The sequence below is a fragment of the Schistocerca gregaria genome, chromosome 3, assembly GCF_023897955.1.
Source record: "Schistocerca gregaria isolate iqSchGreg1 chromosome 3, iqSchGreg1.2, whole genome shotgun sequence".
Taxonomy (NCBI): Eukaryota; Metazoa; Arthropoda; class Insecta; order Orthoptera; family Acrididae; genus Schistocerca; species Schistocerca gregaria.
Genome location: NC_064922.1, coordinates 93,147,803 through 93,173,030, shown reverse-complemented (window position 1 = coordinate 93,173,030; position 25,228 = coordinate 93,147,803). Strand labels below are relative to the sequence as shown.

General features: G+C 38.4%; 1 protein-coding gene across 1 annotated transcript in view; it reads left to right on the top strand.

Annotated features, from left to right (window-relative positions):
- LOC126356240 (pre-mRNA-splicing factor ATP-dependent RNA helicase PRP16) overlaps positions 1-25,228 on the top strand; it is a 202,213-nt gene that overhangs the window by 154,417 nt on the left and 22,568 nt on the right. Inside the window, exons 16-17 of the mRNA XM_050007065.1 lie at positions 6,138-6,309; positions 14,948-15,089. Of these exons, the coding sequence (XP_049863022.1) occupies positions 6,138-6,309; positions 14,948-15,089 (314 nt within the window). The remainder of the gene's footprint in view (positions 1-6,137; positions 6,310-14,947; positions 15,090-25,228) is intronic.

Below are 25,228 nucleotides of genomic sequence, written 5' to 3'. Positions count from 1 at the left end.
ATGTGTATTGGTCTGCAATGTAACTGTTAAGTAATTTATATTAAAAACAATGATTCAAGGCTTACCAAGCGGGAAAGCGCCAGCAGACAGGCACAATGAACAAAACACACAAACACACACACAGAATTACTAGCTTTCACAACCGATGGTTGCTTCTTCAGGAAGGAGAGGGAAAGACGAAAGGATGTGGGTTTTAAGGGAGAGGGTAAGGAGTCACTCCAATCCCGGGAGCGGAAAGACTTCCCTTAGGGGGAAAAAAAGGACAGGTGTACACTCGCGCACACACACACACACGCACACATATCCATCCGCACATACACAGACACAAGCAGACATATTTTGTTAAGTAATTTAGTTAGATGTGAATGTGTTGAGGTGAACTTCTTTAGCCAGAAATTTGCTATTTTATCTTTTCCAGGGGCTTTCCAATTGTGACTAGAATTAATTGATTTGGTGACTTCATGTTGCAAAATTATCACTTCAGGCATTTGTGGTATCATCTTGTATGTGTCTGTTTCTGCTTGTATCCACCATGCATGTCTATTATGTTGTACCGGGTTTGGCCATATGTTGCTCCAAAAATGTTCCATGTCTGTTATGTTTGGTGGATTGTCTATTTTAATGTGTGTGTTATCTATTGTCTGGTAAAGACTTACCAAGTGAGAAAGCTCTCCTTCCCTCCTTCCTGAAGAAGCAACCGTCGGTAGTGAAAGCTAGAAATTCTGTGTGTGTGTTTGTGTGTTTTATTTATTGTGCCTATCTTCCGGCGCTTTCCCGCTTGGTAAGTCTTGGAATCTATGTTTTTAATATGTTAAATAATTTAGTTTAATGTGAATGTGTTGATGTGAACTTCTTTAGCCAGAAATTTGCTATTTTATCATTTCCAGGGGCTTTCCAATTGTGCATAGAATTAATTGCTCGGGTGACTTCATGTTGCAAAATTATCACTTCAGGCATTTGTGGTATCATCTTGTATGTGTCTGTTTCTGCTTGTATCCACCATGCATGTCTATTATGTTGTACCGGGTTTGGCCATATGTTGCTCCAAAAATGTTCCATGTCTGTTATGTTTGGTGGATTGTCTATTTTAATGTGTGTGTTATCTATTGTCTGGTAAAATTTCTTTTGGTTTGTGTTGAATGTTTGGTTTTGTTTCCTTCTATTTCCACTTTTTTTGTATCTTCTAAGTAGTTTGGTCAATGCTTGTAATTTCTGCTTCTTTTCATCTAATTGCTCTATCGCTTCTTGTTGTGAGATTTTACCTAACCTTTTTCATTTTTTGTCTGATATTTCATTTCTGATAAATTGTGTTAGCTATCCAATGTCTTTTCTCAGTTTTTTTTATTCTGATCTGTAGCCTGTGTTGCCATGCTGGTTTTGTGGGATTGTTCTGTGTGTTTGTTGGTTCTGATCTCTGCCTAGTGTGTATATTTAGTGTAGTGAGTGCTCCTGCATAAACCAGTAGTTGTAACTCTTCCATAGTTGTATTTTCATTTAGTTTGTTGTGTATGATTGTGTTGATAGTTGTTATTGTTGTTTCAACTTGTGGGTTATTTGGTGGTCTATGCAAGAATGGTCTAATGTCTGTATTTGTGTCTTTGTATTCTGTATATGTCAACTGAAATTTCTCTTCTATATCTAACATGTGTCACTTCATGTTCCGTTTGTGCTTGTTCTGGTGGCAGTCTTAAGATTTCGTTTTCCTGTGATTGTTTAATTGATGCGTGTTGTTCTTTGTTTGCTCTGGGATGTGTGAGTCCATTACTGTATTTTCTTCTTCTGATTGCACATTATTTTGTTCCAGTATTTGTTGTACTTGTTGTTTGATGTTTTCTAATTCTGACTGGGGTATCCTGTTATTTTTTATTATTACACGGATCTGATCAGCTAGTCGTTGTTCTGTTAAAAATTTTAATTCTGGGTATCTGGTAATAAATATTGTGTATACTTGTGATCTGTATCCAGTTGTGTTAGTTCCTAGGTTCGTTGCTTGGTAATAACAGAACATGAGGTGTCGATTAACTTCATCTGACCATCTAATCCTCTGTCTTTGTTTTCCTTCTAGGGTGGTTGCAGGAAGCATATCCTGCAAAACACCTCTATTTGTATGTAAATCATTTTCCAGTTGGCTAGCAGTGTCGTTACAATTGTGGGCGGGCATAGGGTTCAAGCGTCGTCTCCGACCATGACGGCGCTGCTCCGAGGCTTCTTTAGTTGTGTCCTGAACCAACTAATCACACTAAAAGGGGGGCTAGCCCAATTAGTGGTTTGTTCTTTTCGTCGCCTTTTACAACTGGCAGAACATACTGGAGGCCTATTCTTTTCCCGGGCCTCAACAGGGATATTATTATTATTATTATTATTATTATTATTAGTATTATTATTTTTATCATTGTTATTATTATTATTACTACTACTACTACTACTACTACTACTACTACTACTACTACTACCATCTTTGTTGTCAATTTTTTCAGTTTGAAATTTTATAATTCAATATTTTGATAGTGCCACAGCCAAATTAGAGAATATATATAATGTTGTTGTTGTTGTTGTCTTCAGTCCTGAGACTGGTTTGATGCAGCTCTCCATGCTACTCTATCCTGTGCAAGCTGCTTCATCTCCCAGTACCTACTGCAACCTACATCCTTCTGAATCTGCTTAGTGTACTCATCTCTCGGTCTCCCTCTACGATTTTTACCCTCCACGCTGCCCTCCAATGCTAAATTTGTGATCCCTTGATGCCTCAAATCATGTCCTACCAACCGATCCCTTCTTCTAGTCAAGTTGTGCCACAAACTTCTCTTCTCCCCAATCCTATTCAACACCTCCTCATTAGTTACGTGATCTATTCACCTTATCTTCAGTATTCTTCTGTAGCACCACATTTCGAAAGCTTCTATTCTCTTCTTGTCCAAACTAGTTATCGTCCATGTTTCACTTCCATACATGGCTACACTCCAAACAAATACTTTCAGAAACGACTTCCTGATACATAAATCTATATTCGACATTAACAAATTTCTCTTCTTCAGAAACGCTTTCCTTGCCATTGCCAGTCTACATTTTATATCCTCTCTACTTCGACCATCATCAGTTATTTTACTTCCTAAATAGCAAAACTCCTTTACTACTTTAAGTGTCTCATTTCCTAATCTAATTCCCTCAGCATCACCCGATTTAATTTGACTACATTCCATTATCCTCGTTTTGCTTTTGTTAATGTTCATCTTATATCCTCCTTTCAAGACACTGTCCATTCCGTTCAACTGCTCTTCCAAGTCCTTTGCCGTCTCTGACAGAATTACAATGTCATCGGCGAACCTCAAAGTTTTTACTTCGTCTCCATGAATTTTAATACCTACTCCAAATTTTTCTTTTGTTTCCTTTACTGCTTGCTCAATATACATATTGAATAACATCGGGGAGAGGCTACAACCCTGTCTCACTCCTTTCCCAACCACTGCTTCCCTTTCATGCCCCTCGACTCTTATGACTGCCATCTGGTTTCTGTACAAATTATAAATAGCCTTTCGCTCCCTGTATTTTACCCCTGCCACCTTTAGAATTTGAAAAAGAGTATTCCAGTCAACATTGTCAAAAGCTTTCTCTAAGTCTACAAATGCTAGAAACGTAGGTTTGCCTTTTCTTAATCTTTCTTCTAAGATAAGTCGTAAGGTCAGTATTGCCTCACGTGTTCCAACATTTCGACGGAATCCAAACTGATCCTCCCCGAGGTCTGCATCTACCAGTTTTTCCATTCGTCTGTAAAGAATTCGCGTTAGTATTTTGCAGCCGTGGCTTATTAAACTGATAGTTCGGTAATTTTCACATCTGTCAGCACCTGCTTTCTTTGGGATTGGAATTATTATATTCTTCTTGAAGTCTGAGGGTATTTCGCCTGTCTCATACATCTTGCTCACCAGATGGAAGAGTGTAGTCAGGACTGGCTCTCCCAAGGCCGTCAGTAGTTCTAATGGAATGTTGTCTACTCCGGGGGCCTTGTTTCGACTCAGGTCTTTCAGTGCTCTGTCAAACTCTTCACGCAGTATCGTATCTCCCATTTCGTCTTCATCTACATCCTCTTCCATTTCCATAATATTGTCCTCAAGTACATCACCCTTGTATAAACCTTCTATATACTCCTTCCACCTTTCTGCCTTCCCTTCTTTGCTTAGAACTGGGCTGCCATCTGAGCTCTTGATATTCATACACTTGGTTCTCTTCTCTCCAAAGGTCTCTTTGATTTTCCTGTAGGCAGTATCTATCTTACCCCTAGTGAGATAAGCTTCTACATCCTTACATTTGTCCTCTAGCCATCCCTGCTTAGCCATTTTGCACTTCCTGTCGATCTCATTTTTGAGACGTTTGTATTCCTTTTTGCCTGCTTCATTTACTGCATTTTTATATTTTCTCCTTTCATCAATTAAATTCAATATTTCTTCTGTTACCCAAGGATTTCTAGCAGCCCTCGTCTTTGTACCTACTTTATCCTCTGCTGCCTTCACTACTACATCCCTCAGAGCTACCCATTCTTCTTCTACTGTATTTCTTTCCCCTATTCCTGTCAATTGTTCCTCTATGCTCTCCCTGAAACTCTGTACAACCTCTGGTTCTTTCAGTTTATCCAGGTCCCATCTCCTTAATTTCCCACATTTTTGCAGTTTCTTCAGTTTTAATCTACAGGTCATAACCAATAGATTGTGGTCAGAGTCCACATCTGCCCCTGGAAATGTCTTACAACTTAAAACCTGGTTCCTAAATCTCTGTCTTACCATTATATAATGTATCTGATACCTTTTAGTATCTCCAGGGTTCTTCCACGTACACAACCTTCTTTCATGATTTTTAAACCAAGTGTTAGCTATGATTAAGCTGTGCTCTGTGCAAAATTCTACTAGGCGGCTTCCTCTTTCATTTCTTAGCCCCAATCCATATTCACCTACTATGTTTCCTTCTCTCCCTTTTCCTACACTCGAATTCCAGTCACCCATTACTATTAAATTTTCATCTCCCTTCACTATCTGAATAATTTCTTTTATTTCATCATACATTTCTTCAATTTCTTCATCATCTGCAGAGCTAGTTGGCATATAAACTTGTACTACTGTAGTAGGTGTGGGCTTCGTATCTATCTTGGCCACAATAATGCGTTCACTATGCTGTTTGTAGTAGCTTACCCGCATTCCTATTTTCCTATTCATTATTAAACCTACTCCTGCATTACCCCTATTTGATTGTGTGTTTATAACCCTGTAGTCACCTGACCAGAAGTCTTGTTCCTCCTGCCACCGAACTTCACTAATTCCCACTATATCTAACTTTAACCTATCCATTTCCCTTTTTAAATTTTCTAACCTACCTGCCCGATTAAGGGATCTGACATTCCACGCTCCGATCCGTAGAACGCCAGTTTTCTTTCTCCTGATAACGACATCCTCCTGAGTAGTCCCCGCCCGGAGATCCGAATGGGGGACTATTTTACCTCCGGAATATTTTACCCAAGAGGATGCCATCATCATTTAATCATACAGTAAAGCTGCATGTCCTTGGGAAAAATTACGGCTGTAGTTTCCCCTTGCTTTCAGCCGTTCGCAGTACCAGCACAGCAAGGCCGTTTTGGTTAATATTGCAAGGCCAGATCAGTCAATCATCCAGACTGTTGCCCCTGCAACTACTGAAAAGGCTGCTGCCCCTCTTCAGGAACCACATGTTTGTCTGGCCTCTCAACAGATACCCCTCCGTTGTGGTTGCACCTACGGTACGGCCATCTGTATCGCTGAGGCACGCAAGCCTCCCCACCAACGGCAAGGTCCATGGTTCATGGGGGGGGATATATATAATATGAGGTAGATAGTAAAGTGTCCCAAGCATCTGCTACTAAATTCATCCATTCTTTTGTGCAAATGAGGTCCAGAACTATGGACCTGCTTTTGTTGTAAGATAATGTTAAAAGCAGTGAGATAAAAAATAGTAAAGGAAATAATAGTTATGCTATGTCATAGATGTTTTTGTCACCTATACTACCTGTTAACCTATACTACCTGTTAACCTATACTACCTGTTAAGTAAGATCATACTTCTTTTTATGTGAGTTATTTCAATCTTTTAATTTAAAAAATTTGTTATCTCTTCAGGACAACATTTTGAATTCATTGTACCAGCTGTGGATTTTAGGAGCACTAGATCACACTGGTTCTCTTACACCTCTTGGAAGACAAATGGCAGAATTTCCACTTGATCCTCCTCAGTGTCAAATGCTCATTGTATCATGTGAAATGGGTTGCTCAGCTGATATACTTATTATTGGTATGTATTATGTAATAGTGTATGTATGTACATAAAATGAATTGAAGTATTGCTGTACTAAAATCTGTAATAATCATCTTGTGGTGTTGCACTTGTTCTTGTAAAGCTTGCTATGAAATAGGAAGAGAAATTCCACCTTATGCAAGACACCTTTTTTCTGTTTTCTTTCACCCAGACGTGTTTCAGCACTTTTTGTGCTATCTTCAGTGGGTTATTTTTTTTATTTTCTAACTGTAAAATTGTTGTTAAATATTAACACTTAGTGAAACTTTTGGCACATAATATTTACAATTGTTTTTGTTGTCTTCAGTCCTGGGACTGGTTTGATGCATCTCTTTATGCTACTCTGTCCTGTGCAAGCTTCTTCATCTCCCAGTATCTACTGCAACCCACATCCTTCTGAATCTGCTTTGTGTATTCATCTCTTGGTCTCCCTCTACGATTTTTACCCTCCACGCTGCCCTCCAATGCTCAATTTCTGATCCCTTGATGCCTCAAGACATGTCCTACCAACCGATCCCTTCTTCTAGTCAAGTTGTGCCACAAACTTCTCTTCTCCCCAATCCTATTCAATACCTCCTCATTAGTTACGTGATCTATCCACCTTATCTTCAGTATTCTTCTGTAGCACCACATTTCGAAAGCTTCTATTCTCTTCTTGTCCAAACTAGTTATGGTCCATGTTTCACTTCCATACATGGCTACACTCCATACAAATACTTTCAAAAACGACTTCCTGATACATAAATCTATATTCGATGTTAACAAATTTCTCTTCTTCAGAAATGCTTTCTTTGCCATTGCCAGTCTACATTTTATATCCTCTCTACTTCGGCCATCATCAGTTATTTTACTTCCTAAATAGCAAAACTCGTTTATTACTTTAAGTGTCTCATTTCCTAATCTAATTCCCTCAGCATCACCCGATTTTATTTGACTACATTCCATTATCCTCGTTTTGCTTTTGTTGATGTTCATCTTATATCTTCCTTTCAAGACACTGTCCATTCCGTTCAACTGCTCTTACAGGTCCTTTGCTGTCTCTGACAGAATTACAATGTCGTCGGCGGACCTCAAAGTTTTTATTTCTTCACCATGAATTTTAATACCTACTCCGAAATTTTCTTTTGTTTCCTTTACTGCTTGCTCAATATACATATTGAATAACATCGGGGAGAGGCTACAACCTTGTCTCACTCCTTTCCCAACCACTGCTTCCCGTTCATGCCCCTCGACTCTTATGACTGCCATCTGGTTTCTGTACAAATTGTAAATAGCCTTTTGCTCCCTGTATTTTACCCCTGCCACCTTCAGAATTTGAAAGAGAGTATTTCAGTCAACATTGTCAAAAGCTTTCTCCAAGTCTACAAATGCTATAAACGTAGGTTTGTCTATTCTTAATCTTTCTTCTAAGATAAATCGTAAGGTCAGTATTGCCTCACGTGTTCCAACATTTCTACGGAATCCAAACTGATCCTCCCCGAGATCCGCATCTACCAGTTTTTCCATTCGTCTGTAAATAATTCGCGTTAGTATTTTGCAGCTGTGACTTACTAAACTGATAGTTTGCTAATTTTTACATCTGCCAGCACCTGCTTTCTTTGGGATTGGAATTATTATATTCTTCTTGAAATCTGAGGATATTTCGCCTGTCTCATACATCTTGCTCACCGGCTGGTAGTGTTTTGTCTTGACTGGCTCTCCCAAGGCTGTCAGTAGTTACAATGGAATGTTGTCTACTCCCGGGGCCTTGTTTCGACTCAGGTCTTTCAGTGCTCTGTCAAACTCTTCACGCAGTATCTTATCTTCCCTTTCGTCTTCATCTACATCCTCTTCCATTTCCATAATATTGTCCTCAAGTACATCGCCCTTGTATAAACCCTCTATATACTCCTTCCACCTTTCTGCCTTCCCTTCTTTGCTTAGAACTGGGTTGCCATCTGAGCTCTTGATATTCATACAAGTGGTTCTCTTCTCTCCAAAGGTCTCTTTAATTATTTTTTTTTTAAATTTACAATTGTGAATGAATAATTGTTGTAAAATATTATACATCATATGTTCGTAGTTCACAGCTCAGATATGTGTTAATGACCTGATGCACTATGTGTTATTTATAACATTATGTCAAAGTTCTGTTTATAGTTTAATTGGTGAAAAGACTGGATGTATGCATTAGTTTACATACTTTACATGATACTATTGGACATTTATTTTGACAACTATTCTGGCACACAATCTACAACTTCTCATCTGCAAACAGCAAAACATAATTTTTATTTTTCTGTTTATCTGCATGTACACCTACATGGTTACTCTGCAATTCACATTTAAGTGTCTGGCAGAGGGTTCATCAAACCATTTCCATACTCTCTCTCTACCATTCTACTCTCAAATCGCATTTACAAGTGAATATTCATGTATATTGCGCTTTTTGTGTGTAACTTACAGTTTTGGTATTGTGGTCCTTTCTCATATGTTGCTGGCAAAGTGAATAGGCACGTTTAGTGACCTATGGTCGCTTGACACTGCACTTTATCCGATTTTTCAGAAGATAGGGAGAGTTTTCCTTGCCATTATGTGTTGCTGTGACAGTGTAGTATTCATTTGTTTTGTAGTGTGTTTGGCAGGGTGAGGCATGCGAGTTTGCATTGTGTTTGGTGACTGTCGTGTTTGGTTTGTGTGTGTGTTCAGGACGGGGGCAGAGGGGGGGGGGAGGAAAAAGAAGTTTTTTTTCCTTCCTCAATAGTAGTTTCGGTGTGGGTGTTTCTTGTATAGTTCCTATATTGTGGCGAAGAGAGTTTTATTGCACAGTGATGTGTATTCATTGAGTACTTTCTTTCCTTGGGCTAGTGATTTTTGGATGTGATAGTTTTCTTCTGTAGTTAATTTTTGGCATAAGCTGCTACTAGTTTTAAGAATGTGTAACTCAGTGTCAATGTTTGTTGGGTGCTAATTGTGTGCCATCAGGTTGTCTGCAAATGTTGAGTATGAGCTATTGCTTTTCAGTGCACTGAGGTGTTCTGTGTACCTGGTTCTGAAATTCCTGCATGTTTGGCCAACATATACAGATTGACAGCAGTTCCAAGTAAATTGGTATATACAGAACTGGCTGTATTTGTCAATGTTGGTGGTATTTTTTCCAAGTCTCCTTTGTATTGTGTTGTTGGTTCTGTATTCTATGTTAGGTCCTTGTTTTTTTAGTCAGCTACCCTGTGTGTGACTTTGTTGTTGTTAGTCATTATATGCCATTTGTTGCTTACTGTTTGCTGATTTGTTGTGTTGTGTTTGTTCGTGTGTGTGTTTCATGGTTATATGTTGTTTGTTTTCGCATATTGTGGTTTATTTTGTCTACTATCTTTCCATCATACCTAGAGGCACCTGTTTGTGGTGAAAATTTTTGCCTGATTTCATCATTTTTAAAAGTTATTTTGGGTTATTTTCACCTTTTTTTTCATTTCGTCAATAACTTTACTAAATTTTATTTCCACTTTTCAGCAGTAAAAGGTAAAGGAAATACATTTATGGCACATTTGCAGTGAAAAATCTTTTATTTTACATAAATTGAAAAAGCATAAAAATTATAAATCTTATTAAAACACAAATACTAAATCAAGAAAGTTTGGAAAACATTTATCCTGTGCTAGTGTATGTACACAACACACTAGTCAGTCTGAGAAAGACAAGGATACCATGACTTCCATATTACTGGGAGTCAAAGCTGTTCTCCTGTCAGACATTATGTTGCAATATCTAGAAAATGATCTCTCACTATCAACATTACTGACTGGAATCCACAAAGCCTTCACTGCAGCTTCCACAAAACGTCCATACTCTGCTTTCAGGGAAAGAAGAATACCAGTCACATCATCATCTTTACCTTCTCTACAAGAACTAACTACTAAATTCCTAAACAATGTATATGGTACAAGAAATTCTGATGTTGGAAGTTCTTGTAGAATGGAAATTTTCTTTATCAGCTGAGAGATTTCAGAACTGTCTAAATTGCCTTTTATTATGTTTCCCGGATCAAACAATTTACCTATAGAAGAAATGACAATTTTTCCTGTATCACACTCCATCAAGTGGTTCAGTTTTGTAAGACTTGCTCTACCTACAGACTGGAAAAGTTGATGTTAACTGTACTTGCATATGCTCTGGCAGTTTAAGAAGTTTTTCTGAAGTTGTCTTGGGTGGGGGGGAGCATCCTCTAGTAAAGATTTTTGCAAGGTCACCAAGCTTAGACTGCAGAAGATGAATTGGTATCTTGGAGCCCTCTAATGTCAGCAGCAAATTGCAACATTTTAAGCAGTGCTCAACAAGAAAAACAGCTAGGCATTGAATTTTTTTCAGCAGAAGTCAAAGCTTTAAAATAATTGACAGCTACACTCTCATCTTCAACAGTTTCAAGAAATTCTACTATATCACAGAGATATTCTCCAAGGTACTCGACACTTTAAAACCTCGAGTTCCACCTGGTGAAGACAGAAATAGGGAAAATTCTAGCTTTTGTGGGTACATCAACATATTTCTGAGCTAAGAACTGAATGTATACGTGCTTTCTCTTTCGGGTATTAAGGAAGATGTGTTTTGTCTGCAAAACACAATGGTTCAAATCACAAAGTTCCACAGCCCACATATTGCCAACCAAATTTAATTTATGAGCCCATCATAGTGTGTATACTAACCCTTCTGAAACTAAAACCCTAACTGCATTTATACACTTGCCCATATAATGGACTGAATCTGAAGCTATAGAAACTACATGTCTGTACTGGATTTCAAGTTTCTGTATTACACTCATAATTGCTTGCACACATTCTGTAGCATTTGCATTTGCAATAACTTTCACTCCCCTGACAAATAATTTCTGATCTGCACCATCACTACAATTAAGTACTTTTATCAGAACCACGAGCACACACTGCCCTTTTCTGTCTGTCGTTTCATCACAAAAAATTGAAACACTTTCGTCTTTCATGGCTCCTTTCAATCTTTCCTCTTCTTCTTTGATGATTCGAGGCATGTAACCTTCCTGTAGTCTTCCAGCTGAGGGTAAGTCTCCAGCACCTTAAAAATGCCAATAGAACTGCTATTAGAGTACTATGTAATGAATTAAATTACCACATTACCCAATTATAAGACTTCTTTTAGAGGGTGCTCGAGGAAAAATTATTTTTAATATAGGCCTATTCTGGCTATCGAGATTACCTAATCTTTACTGCGATTAGCAGACGGTAAAATAATTATTACACAAACCTGGTATGTCTTTGTTCATCCATTCTCTCAGTTCCAAATGATCAACTTTTTCCATCGGAATGTTAGCCTCAATGAAAACTCGATTAGTTGATAAAATGAATTCTTCTTTATCATTTTTCACTCATTTTGCTACTGCAGTGACTTCCGTGTGCATAGCTTGTCTTTTTATACCAGTAGTTGCTAGCGCAGTCTCCATGTTCTCCTTATGGGAAGAACTGTTATTAATGCATTTCAGGCACGTGTTCTTCCTCTGCCACTCAATACGCACATTGCAGTAGTTGCACATAAGTATCTTCCTACATCTACATCCATACTCCGCAAGCCATCTGACGGTGTGTTTTGTCGAAAACATAAAATCCTTCTGACGAAAATTCCTTTTCTCGGTCAAAAACTTTCAATACCATATTAATCATCTGCAGCACGAAAACAAAACACAAAATACCACACTCAATGCACCAACAATCCACAACGATTTCATTACTGAATACACTGCCAGAACATTGTAGAATGTCTTTGGAATACTTGATATATTATATATATCGAAGTGGTGTACAATCGATATCCGGATTGTATTAACATAACTCCAATCGAATTTCCGCAGTTAAGTTCTAATGACAAGATTTTGCAAAGTTTCATCAATTATTTCGCGATTTGGCTTAAAAGTAAATAGTTTCGCGTTTTCAGCAAAACGTGTAGAATTTTGTGAATTCGCGCTTTGCGAAAACAGGTGCCTCTAATCATATCCATTCTTCTAATCATATCCATTCTCCTGTGCAATTCTTGCTATTGTGTTCAATTCTTGTGTGTAATCATGTTTGTTCATGGGTATTTTGTTCAGTCTGTGTAGTAAATATCTGAAGCTGGATTCTTTGTGAGTTATAGGGTGATTGGATTGGTTATGAATAATGAAGTTTTTCATCTGTTTGTGTTTCAATGGTGGACTGTATTTGTGGGTGGATGGGGTTTATATTTTCATGAAGTTCTTTTATGCGAGGCTGTGGTTCATCTATTAAGCAATTATGTCATCTACATATCTGTACCACTAAATTATTTTGTACTGTTTTGGTATTACTACTTTTTCAAAGATTTGTTTTTCTATCTGATTGAGGAAAATGTTAGCTAGGAGGGCACTGATTGGGAATCCCATGGGTAGTCCATCTTGTTGAGAGTAAAATCTGTTGTTGAATGTGAAGTAGTTTTGCTCTGTGATGAGCCTGAGTGTGGCTGATATTTCTTGTATGTTTGTTGTGGCTATGTTTCCATGTAGTTGGAGGTTTCTTTCTATGATGTTAAAGGTTTATTCTGTTGGGATGTGTGTGTACATGGAAATTATGTCAAATGAAATCAGTGTTGCTGTGTTTGGTATGTTTTCATTCCTTATTTTTTCTATTAAGTCACTTGACTTCTTCAGACTTCTGTTTTCAGTGTATTTATATACTGTGTGTGGAGGTGTGTGTGTGTGTGTGTGTGTGTGTGTCTTTGTCTAAGTAATATGTTGGTGCTTTGGTAAAGTTTATCAAAGGACATATATGTATTCTGGGTTTGTGAACTTTAGGCAATGATTTTAGGGTAGGGGCCTTGGGATTTTTCTGTATCATTCTTTTAACCTGCATTTCTGTGAAAATGATTTCTATGTTTTTCAGGGTTTTCTGTAACTTACTTCAGTATTGGTTTGTTGGATCACTTCTTAGTGATCACATCTTAGTGAAAGAGGAAAGAAAGTACTCAATGAATACACATCACTGTGCAATAAAACTCTCTTCACCACAATAGAAGAACTATACAAATAACACTAACACTCACACCAAAACTACTGTTGAGGGAGGAAAAAAATTCTCCCCCCCCCCCCCCTCTCTCTCTCTCTCTCTCTCTCTCTCTCTCTCTCTCTCTCTCTCTCTCTCTCTCTCTCTCTCTGTGCCCCTGTCCTGAAACACACACACACACAAACCAAATACCACAGACACCAAATACACTTCTAACTCGCACGCCGCACCCAGCTAAACATGCTACGAAAAAAATTAATACTACACAGCCACAACAACACATAATGGCGGTGAAAACTCTCCCTATGTTCTGAAAAATCGGGGAAAGTGCAGTGTCAAGCGACCATAGGTCACGAAATCTGCCTGTTCACTTCACCAACAACATATGAGAAAAGGACCACAATATCAAAACTGTAAGTTACACAGGAAAAATGTGATTATACCCATATCCTTTTGTAAATGCATAATAAACAGAAAAATAAAAATTACATTTTGCTGTTTGCAGATGAGAAGTTGTAGATTGTGTACCAGAATAGCTACCAAAATAAATGTCCAATAGTATCATGTAAGGTATGTAAACTAATGCATACATCCACTCTTTTTGCCAATTAAGCTATATAGAACTTTGACATTATGTTATAAACAACATATAGTGCATCAGGTCATTAACACATATCTCAACTGTGAAAGTTTTGTTAACTATTAATATATAACAACAATTTTACAGTTAGAAAATAAAAATATAACCCACTGAAGATAGCACAAAAAGTGCTGAAACATGTCTGGGTGAAAGAAAACAGAATAAAGGTGTCTTGCATAAGGCAGAATTTCTCTCCCCAAAATCTGTAATGGCTTGTAATTCATTTAGCACCAACTGTGACTAATGACAACACCTGCATTGTCTCTTTCTTTAGGTGAATTTTCCTGCTTGCCGTACTTTTCCCATCTTTTCGTATTTATTTGCTAATATATTGTTTAATTGCCCTCTTCATCTTATTAAGGATCATAGGTTTCAAAATGTAGGCATTTCCTATTTGCCTTTTATTCTGTGGTCAATTTGATTCCATTTTGAATATTTCGTGAACATAATCTAAAGCAACATATTTGTAACATTTAGGCTCGAGTTATGATTTGTGTTTCAGTCATAGGTGACTCTTAAAAGCTTATTATAAGGACAAGTTTCTACAGTACTATTGTTTTATATCTGTACAGAGAATCATATAAATGTTCTTTCCTCAGCTAGTATTTTCAAGTGTCTACTCTTCTAATGGACCACTGTAAATCCACTTGGGAAAATTCATTCAATTTTTTTTTTTTTTCAATATATTTATTCTTTATTTTAGTTACAGCTGAATTGAATTTTTTTCCAGAACATGTAGCTTAACTTGAAAAGATGGACTAAGAACACTGAAAACATAGAAAATAATAACTGTATTATGTGGCCAGGATGATCATATTTGCAACAGTATTTAAATATATTAATTCTCACTTTCAAATCTTTCCTTGATTAATCTGTTTCCTTTGCCTTTGCCTTTGTAGATTCCTGTATTTTTAATAGGCTTAACTTGAGACTTTATTGTTCTGCTGTTAGTGATTAATCTTGAATGTTTTTTTTTCAGTTTCCATGCTGTCTGTGCCATCAATTTTTTATCGGCCCAAAGGACGCGAAGAAGAAGCTGATGCAGTGAGAGAAAAATTCCAGGTTCCAGAATCTGATCACCTGACCTATCTCAATGTCTACAATCAGTGGAAAAGCAACAAGTAGGTTGTTAATAGTTTGCAGACATCTTAAAAGCTGGCTGCCCAGTAATTATTGACTACAGGCTTGAATCATTGGCTTTGTAGAAAGAGCTCTGAAATATGACAATATCAGTAGAGTAACAGTACAATATCGCTAGCTATAACCGGTACTGCAGTGTCTGTAGAATATCTTACAGATGATCAAACAATTTAGTAATCTTCATTTACTGAAAGCTGTGCCTTGTCACTGCAACCATTCACTTCTTTTGTCCACATTTTTCTTCATTTCTTCATAGTTTAGATAAACTTAGCAAAAAAAGGGGGAGGGTGGCACTGTAGACAAAATGGCAGAAACATCAGACTATTTGGCAGTAGCAGCATAAAAACCAGAACAACTAGGACAGAGTATAATGCCAGGCAGATGGAGTGGGCCATAGATTCAGTAAATTCAAGGTATCCGACACTCTTTTTGTATTCACCTATGTTCCATGTTCTAAGTATTGCTTTCTTTACGTCATAAATTACGAACCTGGTGAATGTTTGAATTGCAGCAATAGCACATACATGCCAAAAAATATGTGGCACAGAGGCTGTAAAATGTCTAAGAATATGTGTATGAGGGCTCACTATTAACCATTCAGGCTAACTAAGAATGGAAGACCTAGTTTACCAACAAGTTTTTTTTTATTTTCTAAAGCCACCATATTTGTCTTTTGCAACTTGAAATTATAACATTGCACAGTTTGGAATGAATATTAAAGCCACAAAAGTACATTCTACAAGTATATGGAGCCACGTTTAGAGAGATTACTCCCTCATCTGTATCTTATGGTGTAATGGATAAAGTCAAGTCATATGTTCAGAGAGACTACACTCGCATCTGTTCCTCATGGTGTAATGGATAGAAGAGTGGACTGGTAACCTGAAGGTGGAGAGTTCGTAGATAAATTTTTACAGTCTTTTAATTGTTTGTTCGAATTCACTATAAAGAAAAAAATGGTGATGATTTGGACAATGTTACCCAAATTATGACATCAAGTGTGAGAGAAATGAAACAGCTGTCATAACTGCACACCAGCCCACAGTTATTCATATAGCTTTCTTCAAGTAGCTAAAGTTGTGAAAGATGTGGTGTCTTATGGTAGAGAAAATAACCGGCCACAAAAGCAACATTTGGAAAGCTAGTCTTAAAAGATAGAGCGGAGCATGAATCTGTTACCAGTTCAGCTTATATATGTTACAAATTAGTACAGATGCACATAATGCTTAGTATCCCTAACTGTTTAAAGTAGTGGTTACAATTTCCCAATAAACTGACAGCAGAGTACTTGGATGAAGTGTGAACGAGTAAGAATGTAACAAGTCCTTGGGCACTTACCTACAGTCATTAAATCCCTACCAAGTGAGGTAGCACAGTGTTTAGCCCACTGGACTTGCATTCGGGAGAATGATGGATCAAACCTGATCTTCTCTAAATCTTTCCTGTGAAAGGGCACAGCTGACTTCCTTCCTTGTCCTTACCTAATCTGAGCTTGTGCTCTGTCTCTAATGACCTCGTTATTGATGGGATGTTAAACCCTAATCTCCTTGTCATCCTTAAAGTTCTCATAAATGGGCAGTATCATCAAATTAGTAATACAATATTACTGTATCACCTAATTGTCAGAAAACATTAACTGTAATCTATTGTGTCTGTTACAGTCTACTAGAAAAAAATTATGCCCACAATTAAAAGCTTTCAGAGAGGTTTGAATTCAGACGTTCGCACCTCGAGTGACGACATAAGCGCAGTTAATAGGTTTTAAACTCAGTATGATTCATTGAATACAAACCAAACATCTAGGTAAAAAATGAAAACAGTAAAAATCATATTCACTGTTCCTTCCAGTTGCTGGCGTATTTAAGCAAAATGTTGCATCACAATACTCAGTTATATACCATCGAATCCCATCTGTCGCATGTGCCAAACTCTTATTTCATTTTCCATTACCATGGTTATGTACAGTCCAATACAATATACTTTTATTCTTTTTAATACTGCTTCATTTGTTTCCATTCTGTCCAAACCATTTTGGCCATCATCCTCCATAACCACATTCCCATTGCATCTAGACATTTTACATTATCCTTCAAATGTAAATCACGTCAGATTAGGAAATGTCCTCTCATGGATGATAGGTGAAGAATATAAGCAAAAAAAGGGAGTGGCATCACAAAATAACTTTGAAGTATGATATACTGTAATGTTAACCAATACAAAGTTCAAGACTGTACATTGACGACTAGCTTTTTACGCTACAGTACATTTGGTACAAATTTTTTTTTCCCCTCTACTACTATTCCTACTCTATGTTCTGGGCTGTAAAAACTGGACAATTTTAGCAATATTCACCAAAATGCTACTTTGATTTACTGTTTTTTTCCTCACTGCTCATATGACTGATTTGATGCGGCTTGCTATGACTTTCTATCTTTCATCATCCTCTTCATTTCAGATGATCACTTGCACCCAACAGCTTTAATTATTTGTTGCGTATATTACAGTCTGTGTCTTCCTCTACAATTTTTACTGTCTACACACTCCCATCTAGTGTAGTGGTCGACAATCTTTTAGCAGACAAGAACCATGTAGTATCAAATGCAATAAAGGTGAGCTGCACCCATTAATAATTTTGTGTATCTGTAACTATATGATGATATTAAAAATCCAAAAACACAGATATTCGCTTTTACATTTTATCCATCATCATTTTATTATGTAGTAGGAACAATGGCAGAAGGAAAATAAGGAAAAAAACAGACAAATGAAATGAGAATTTTGAAATAATTATAGGCCTACATGCAAGTTGAATCAGAATTGAAATTGATGTTTGGAGCTTCATTTGACGACCTAGTTGTGGATGTGCAGTCTTTGCTTTCATTGATGTCATAGAAATTCGCAGAATGGCACTTAAATGCTCATCTGTGAAAAAAAAAAAATTATTTTTTCTGTAATTGAGAATTTAAAAAGTATGCTTGCACGAGTAAATGCTCCCAAAAATTGTGTCTAATTGCTAAGCAAACATTTTCATTTCTTCAAAACTAGATGGCAAACTGCCATAAAATTTAATGAGATCACTGATTTCATAGAAAGAGTTAACTCTCACATTGAACTGATTTTTTAGCTGTATTAAACTACATCTAATTTTATCATTTTTCCGATGGAAATTCATTCCAACTTCCTTGACAGCTCTTTTACAATTTGGGACATGTTCCAGGTTTTTCCCAACAATATGTTTTATGGAGAGCTTATTTTTCACATGAAATCCCTTTGCATTAGTGTGTGTACCATGTACTTGAAGAGTCATATTCAAATAGTTAACTCTCTTGTTAAATCTGTCAAAATTTGAAGGTCTGTTAATCATTGAGGGTCTGTAAGTTCTGGAATACATTTGCCTTTTTCTTTTATAAGTGTGTTGATTTTTTTCGGGTGTCAAAAAAATCTTCTCAGTGCTGCACCTCTGCTTAAGTACCTCACTTCAGAATAATACAAGACACCTCAGTGATGTACATCCATATCTGACAGGAAACTGTTGGAACTAGTAATGTATCAATCCATTTGTTGTCATGAAGTGTACAGTGGGTACAAGATGTCCATTACTTCTGCCCATGCAAGAACTCTGCAGACTAACACTTTTTAATGAACAACATGATGCAAAAATAATGGGATATCACAACTTATTCTGCCAGTTTAGTTTCCATTCTATCCATCGGACCCTTGTTTTGTTCACTCAGTGTTTTGCCTCCATCAGTTGTAACACTTACCAGTTTTAGCCATGGTAATTGCATTGACACTAAGAATTAATAAAAATTCTCCTGAGCTTCCAGTCATATCAAGTGATTTAAAATCCACAAGCTTTTTGCCCAGTTCATATCAGCCATTGTCAGATTGTTACCGTCTTTTGGCTGCTTTTGATTGCAGCAAGCTCCTGCCAAGGTAATCCCATTCCTGATGTCCAGGCGGAGCTTCAAGGCATCCTCAGAACCTTAAGCCCCCTACAAAACCTGTCACTTGACTCCATCAACCTCCTGACCCCACCGACACCCCGCACCCCTACCTTCTACCTACTTCCTAAAATTCACAAACCCAATAATCCTGGCCATCCGATGGTAGCTGGTTACCAAGCCCCCATAGAATGTATCTCTGCCTATGTAGATCAACACCTTAAACCCATTACGTGCAGTCTCCCATCCTTCATCAAAGACACCAACCACTTTCTTGAACACCTGGAATCCCTACCCAATCTGTTACCCCCAGAAACCATCCTTGTAACCATACACAAATATTCTGCATGTCCAGGGCCTTGCTGCGATGGAGCACTTCCTTTCATGCCGATGACCTGCCACCCTACCTAAAACCTCTTTCCTCATTATCTTAGACAGCTTCATCCTGACTCACAACTTCTTCTCTTTCAACGGCCAGACATACCAAAAATTAAAGGGAACAGCCATGGATACCAGGATGGTCCTCTCATACGCCAACCTATTTATGTGTTACTTAGAGGAAGCCTTCTTGGTTACCCAGGCCTGCTAACCCAAAGTTTGGTACAGATTTATTGATGACATCTTCATGATCTGGACTCACAGTGAAGAAGAACTCCAGAATTTCCTCTCCAACCTCAACTCCTTTGGTTCTATCAGATTCACCTGGTCCTACTCCAGATCCCATGCCACTTTCCTTGACGTTGACCTCCATCTGTCCAATGCCCAGCTTCACTCATCCGTCCACATCAAACCCACCAACAAGCAACAGTACCTCCATTATGACAGCTGCCACCCATTCCACATCAAACGGTCCCTTCTCTACAGCTTAGGTCTTCATGGCAAACGAACCTGCTCCAGTCCTGAATCCCTGAACCATTACACCAACAACCTGAAAACAGCTTTCACATCCCACAGCTACCCTTCCGACCTGGTACAGAAGCAAATAACCAGAGCCACTTCTTCATCCCCTCAAACCCATAACCTTCCACAGAAGAACCCCAAAAGTGCCCCACTTGTGACAGGATACTTTCCGGGACTGGATCAGACCTTGAATGTGGCTCTCCAGCAGGGATACGACTTCCTAAAATCGTGCCCTGAAATGAGATCCATCCTTCATGAAATACTCCCCACTCCACCAAGAGTGTCTTTCCGCTGTCCACCTAACCTTCATAACCTCTTGGTTCATACCTATGAAATCTGCAAACCACCTTCCCTACCTTCTGGCTCCTACCTTTGTAACCGCCCACGGTTACCCCCTGTCCCATGCACCCTCCCACCACCACCTGCTCCAGTCCTGTAACCCGGAAGGTGTACACGATCAAAGGCAGAGCCACGTGTGAAAGCACACATGTGGTTTACCAACTGACCTGCCTACACTGTGAAGCTTTCTATGTGGGAATGACCAGCAACAAACTGTCCATTCGCATGAATGGACACAGGCAGACAGTGTTTGTTGGCAATGAGGATCACCCTGTGGCTAAACAAACCTTGGTGCACGGCCAGCACATCTTGCACAGTGTTACGCCATTCAGGTTATCTGGATACTTCCCACTAACACCAACCTATCAGAACTCCAGAGATGGGAACTTGCCCTTCAATATATCCTCTCTTCCCATTACCCACCAGGCCTCAACCTCCGCTAATTTCAAGTTGCCGCCGCTTATACCTCACCTGTCATTCAACAACATCTTTACCTCTATACTTCTGCCTCGACCGACAGCTCTGCCCAAACTCTTTGCTTTTACATGTGTCTGTATATGTGCGGATGGAGATATGTGTGTGTGTGTGTGTGTGTGTGTGTGTGTTATACCTCTCTCTTTTTCCCCCTAAGGTAAGTCTTTGCGCTCCCGGGATTGGAATGACTCCTTGCCGTCTCCCTTAAAACCCACATCCTTTCGTCTTTCCCTCTCCTTCCCTCTTTCCTGATGAAGCAATTATGGGTTGCAAAAGCTTGAATTTTGTGTGTGTGTTTGTGTTTGTTAGTGTCTCTATCAACATACCAACGTTTTCGTCCAGTAAGTTACATCATCTTTGTTTTTAGATATATTTTTCCCACGTGGAATGTTTCCCTCTATTATATTCAATATAAGATCTCTCATTGCTTTGAACAAACAAACATACAGGCTTCCTATGTCATCATAGCTACACATGGGCAGTAATGACTGTTCTCTGGCGGTCAATGGCAACTGCTGAAATGAACCTGTTTCTAATAGCTCACAGGAAAATATTGCGATTGGCAGTTTGAAAAGCGTCACTTTCAATGTATATTTCCTTTTACACAAGATGAATGATGTTGCGTAGGAGAATGTGTGATGAATTTCTTAAATCACAGTGTTTGAATCTCGTTTAAAACTTTACACCTTAAGGACCAGCCACTTAAAAGAATTTTGAGCCAGAAGACCAGACATTTACGTTATTATTTAAAAATTTTACTGGCACATATGTGTGACATATCTTAAAGTATAACACACATTAAAAAAAAAAAGTTTGTACATGAAAGCGTAGCTTTCTTGGTGGCTAATTGATCTTCGAGACCAGTATTATACGTGAAAGTGTAGCTTTCCTTGTAGCTACACGTGTATATTAATTTAAACCATTAATTTTTCCTACTTGTGTGTTCGTGCTACTTAATAGTGTTGACTGACTACATCACCTGTTGTATGCTTGGAATATCTGCTTTCATTGGCTGGTGAGATCACATGCCATGATCTATGTATGGTTGACTTACAAAAGCGCATCCAAATCTCGATTTCAACACTTTGAAAACTAACGTGCTGTGTTTAGTGGAATTCGAATTTATAATATTGTAATATGAAAATATGCAGCATACTTGTTGCTGCACATCATTTTTTTTTTTTTTTAACCTCCCTCTGTTGGCCGTGTACTAATGAGCCAGGAAGTTCAAGCCGGTTCATAAAACCTTAACCCTTCAAAGGATTGATAAGTTTTACAGTTCCGAAGGAAATTATACTGTCACTTAACACAGAGAAAGTGTATTTTCATCTGGGAGAAAGTGTATTTTGAACCAGGAAATTGGGTATTTGTTTTCCTCGTCCACATATACACCCTGTTCAAATTCTGCTTATAACACTTTTCACTCGTGGGGGAACACTACTCATAATCTGAATGATCAGTTCATCTGTGGTGCATAATTTTTCATTGTTCTGCCAATGTACCTTCTGGGGAATGTTTGATTTAGATGCAGTATCGTCTGATAACGAGAATGTTCTGTGTCCCCTTAATGCTGGAGGAACACACCTATCCTTTTAGCCAAAGGAACCTGTTTGTGTAATGGTGGAAGCTCACTTTCACGAAAGTCTAGATAAAGAGGTCCTGTAAGATGATACACTGAAATGGCAGGCCTAATCAACTGGACGTTTATGATACTACACCACACATTTACAGGGAAACATTCATAAAAATGTGTCTCCACAAAGGCATGTGGATTTTCATTAGACATCAAAGTGAATTATGAGTTTTATTGATATCAACATGAGTAAAATTGTTTTCATCAGCGTTAGTGAGATTAATCGGTGATTTGCAAGTACCTAGTGACAAATGTCCAAATGCCAATTGTAAATGATAAGGGTAGGGCTGTGCATACATAATACAGCCATATTTTTATAAGTGAAACACTGAGACATGTAGAAATTTGGTGTGTACTTACTGAAGGACTATTTCCTACGAACAGAATAATGTCCTCAACTTCATTCTCACACTGTTTGTTTGCCCATTTGTATGAGAAATGGCTGCTGGTTATTGCACCGGTCTCATGCAGTTTAGTGAAAACACAAGTAAACACCCTTGAATTTTGTACTCTGCAGTTAAGAAATCATCCACTGTTTTGTACACACGTACTTGGCAAACAACTTTTAAGTGACTGGCGCGAGATACTTCCAATCGTACCACATACACTCTGAGACGAACAAGATGATGCACCGCTAAGAAATTATCTGAAAAGGTTGGAAATTGGTCAGTGTGGACTACCAGTATTGAAAGGGGGGGAATTATTATGTCAGAAAAATTGGAAGATTTATTCAAGAAAAAGAGCTTCACGAATTGAACAACTCACTAATGAATTGGTCCACATCTGGCCCATATGCAAGAAGTTATTCAGCTTGGCATTGATTGATAGAGTTGTTGGATCCTCTCCTGAGGTATATTATGTCAGTTGATGATTATATTCTCAAGATCCCAAGCTGATTTGAGCACTCTACCCATAATACTCCAAATGTTCTCAGTTGGTGCAACCTTGCTGGCCAAGGTATCATTCATAAAGCACAAAGATAAGCCAGTAGAAATCTCAACATTTGCAGACAGGAATAATCTCGCTGAAATGAAGCCCAGGACAGCTTCCCATGAAGGGCAACAAAATAGGACATGCTGTAAAGGTGTCTCCGATAACCAGGGGGTCCTGCGAAATGAAATGTGATCCCACACCATCACTCCTGATTGTCAGGATGTGTATCAGGTGACAGTCAGGTTGGTTTCCCACTGTTGTCTCAAGACGTGCCTCAGCTGGACATTGGGTCTCAGTCTGAAGCAGGATTCATCACTGAAGATAATTTTGCTCCAGTCAGTGAGATACCAGGCCAAATATTTGTCTGGGCAGTGCTATGAATCTTTCTGTCACAGCCACACTCCGTGAGAACAAAGAGTAAAGGTCTGAGGTGCCATTTCTTTTCACAGCAGAATCCCATTGGTTGCCATCCATGCCCCCCTTACAGCACTGTAGTACATTAATAATATTCTGTGCCTTGTTTTGTTGTCCTTCATGGCAAGCCATCATGGGCTTACATTTCAGCAAGATAATTCCCACTCATACATGGGAAGAGTTTCTACTACTTGTCTTCATGCTTGCCAAACACTACCTCGGCCATCAAGGTCGCCAGATATCTTCCCAACTGAGAATATTTGGAGCATCATGGGTAGGGCCCTCCAACCAGCATGGGATTTTGACAATCTAACATGCCAATTGGATGGAATTTGGCATGAGATCATCCAGGAGATCATACAACTCTATTAATCAGTGCCAAGTTGAATAACTGCTTCCATAAAGGCCAGAAGTGGACCAACTTGTTACTGACTTGTTCAATTTGTGAAGTCGTTTGTCTTGAACAAATCATTCAGTTTTTTTATAATTGTAATAATTAGTTTGTCTATACATGTTAATTACAACTACCAATATATACAGGGGGGTCTATTGATCGTGACCGGGCCAAATATCTCACGAAATAAGTGTCAGACAAAAAAACTACAAAGAATGAAACTTGTCTAGCTTGAAAGGGGTAAACCAGATGGCGCTATGGTTGGCCCGCTAGATGGCACTGCCATTGGTCAAATGGATATCAACAGCGTGTTTTTTTTTTTTTTTTTTTTTAAATAGGAACCCCCATTTTTAATTACATAGCCGTGTAGCTCATAAAGAAATATGAGTGTTTTAGTTGGACCACTTTTTTCGCTTTGTGATAGATGCACTGTAATAGTCACAAACATATGGCTCATAATTTTAAATTTTTTAAATTAAAATACAGAATGTAGGTACGATTAAACATTTTATTTCGGTTGTTCCAATGTGATACATGTACCTTTATGAACTTATCGTTTCTGAGAATGCATACTGCTACAGCGTGATTACCTGTAAATACCACATGAATGCAATAAATGCTGAAAATGGTGTCCGTCAACCTCAATGCGTTTGGCAATATGTATAACGACATTCCTCTCAACAGCGAGTAGTTCGCCTTCCATAATTTTCGCGCATGCCTTGACAAATCGCTGACGCATGTTGTCAGGCATCCTTCAACTTTCCCCACAGAAAGAAATCTGGGGACATCAGATCCAGTGAACATGTGGGCCATGGCACGGTGCTCGACGACCAATCCATCTGTCATGAAATATGCTATTCAATACCGCTTCAACCGCATGCGAGCTATGTGCTGGACATCTATCATGTTGGAAGGTACATCGCCATTCTGTCATGCAGTGAAACATCTTGTAGTAACATCGGTAGAACATTACGTAGGAAATCGGCATACATTGCACCATTTAGATTGTCATCGATAAAATGGGGGCCAATTGTCCTTCCGCCCATAATGCTGCACCATACATTAACCCACCAAGGTCGCTGATGTTCC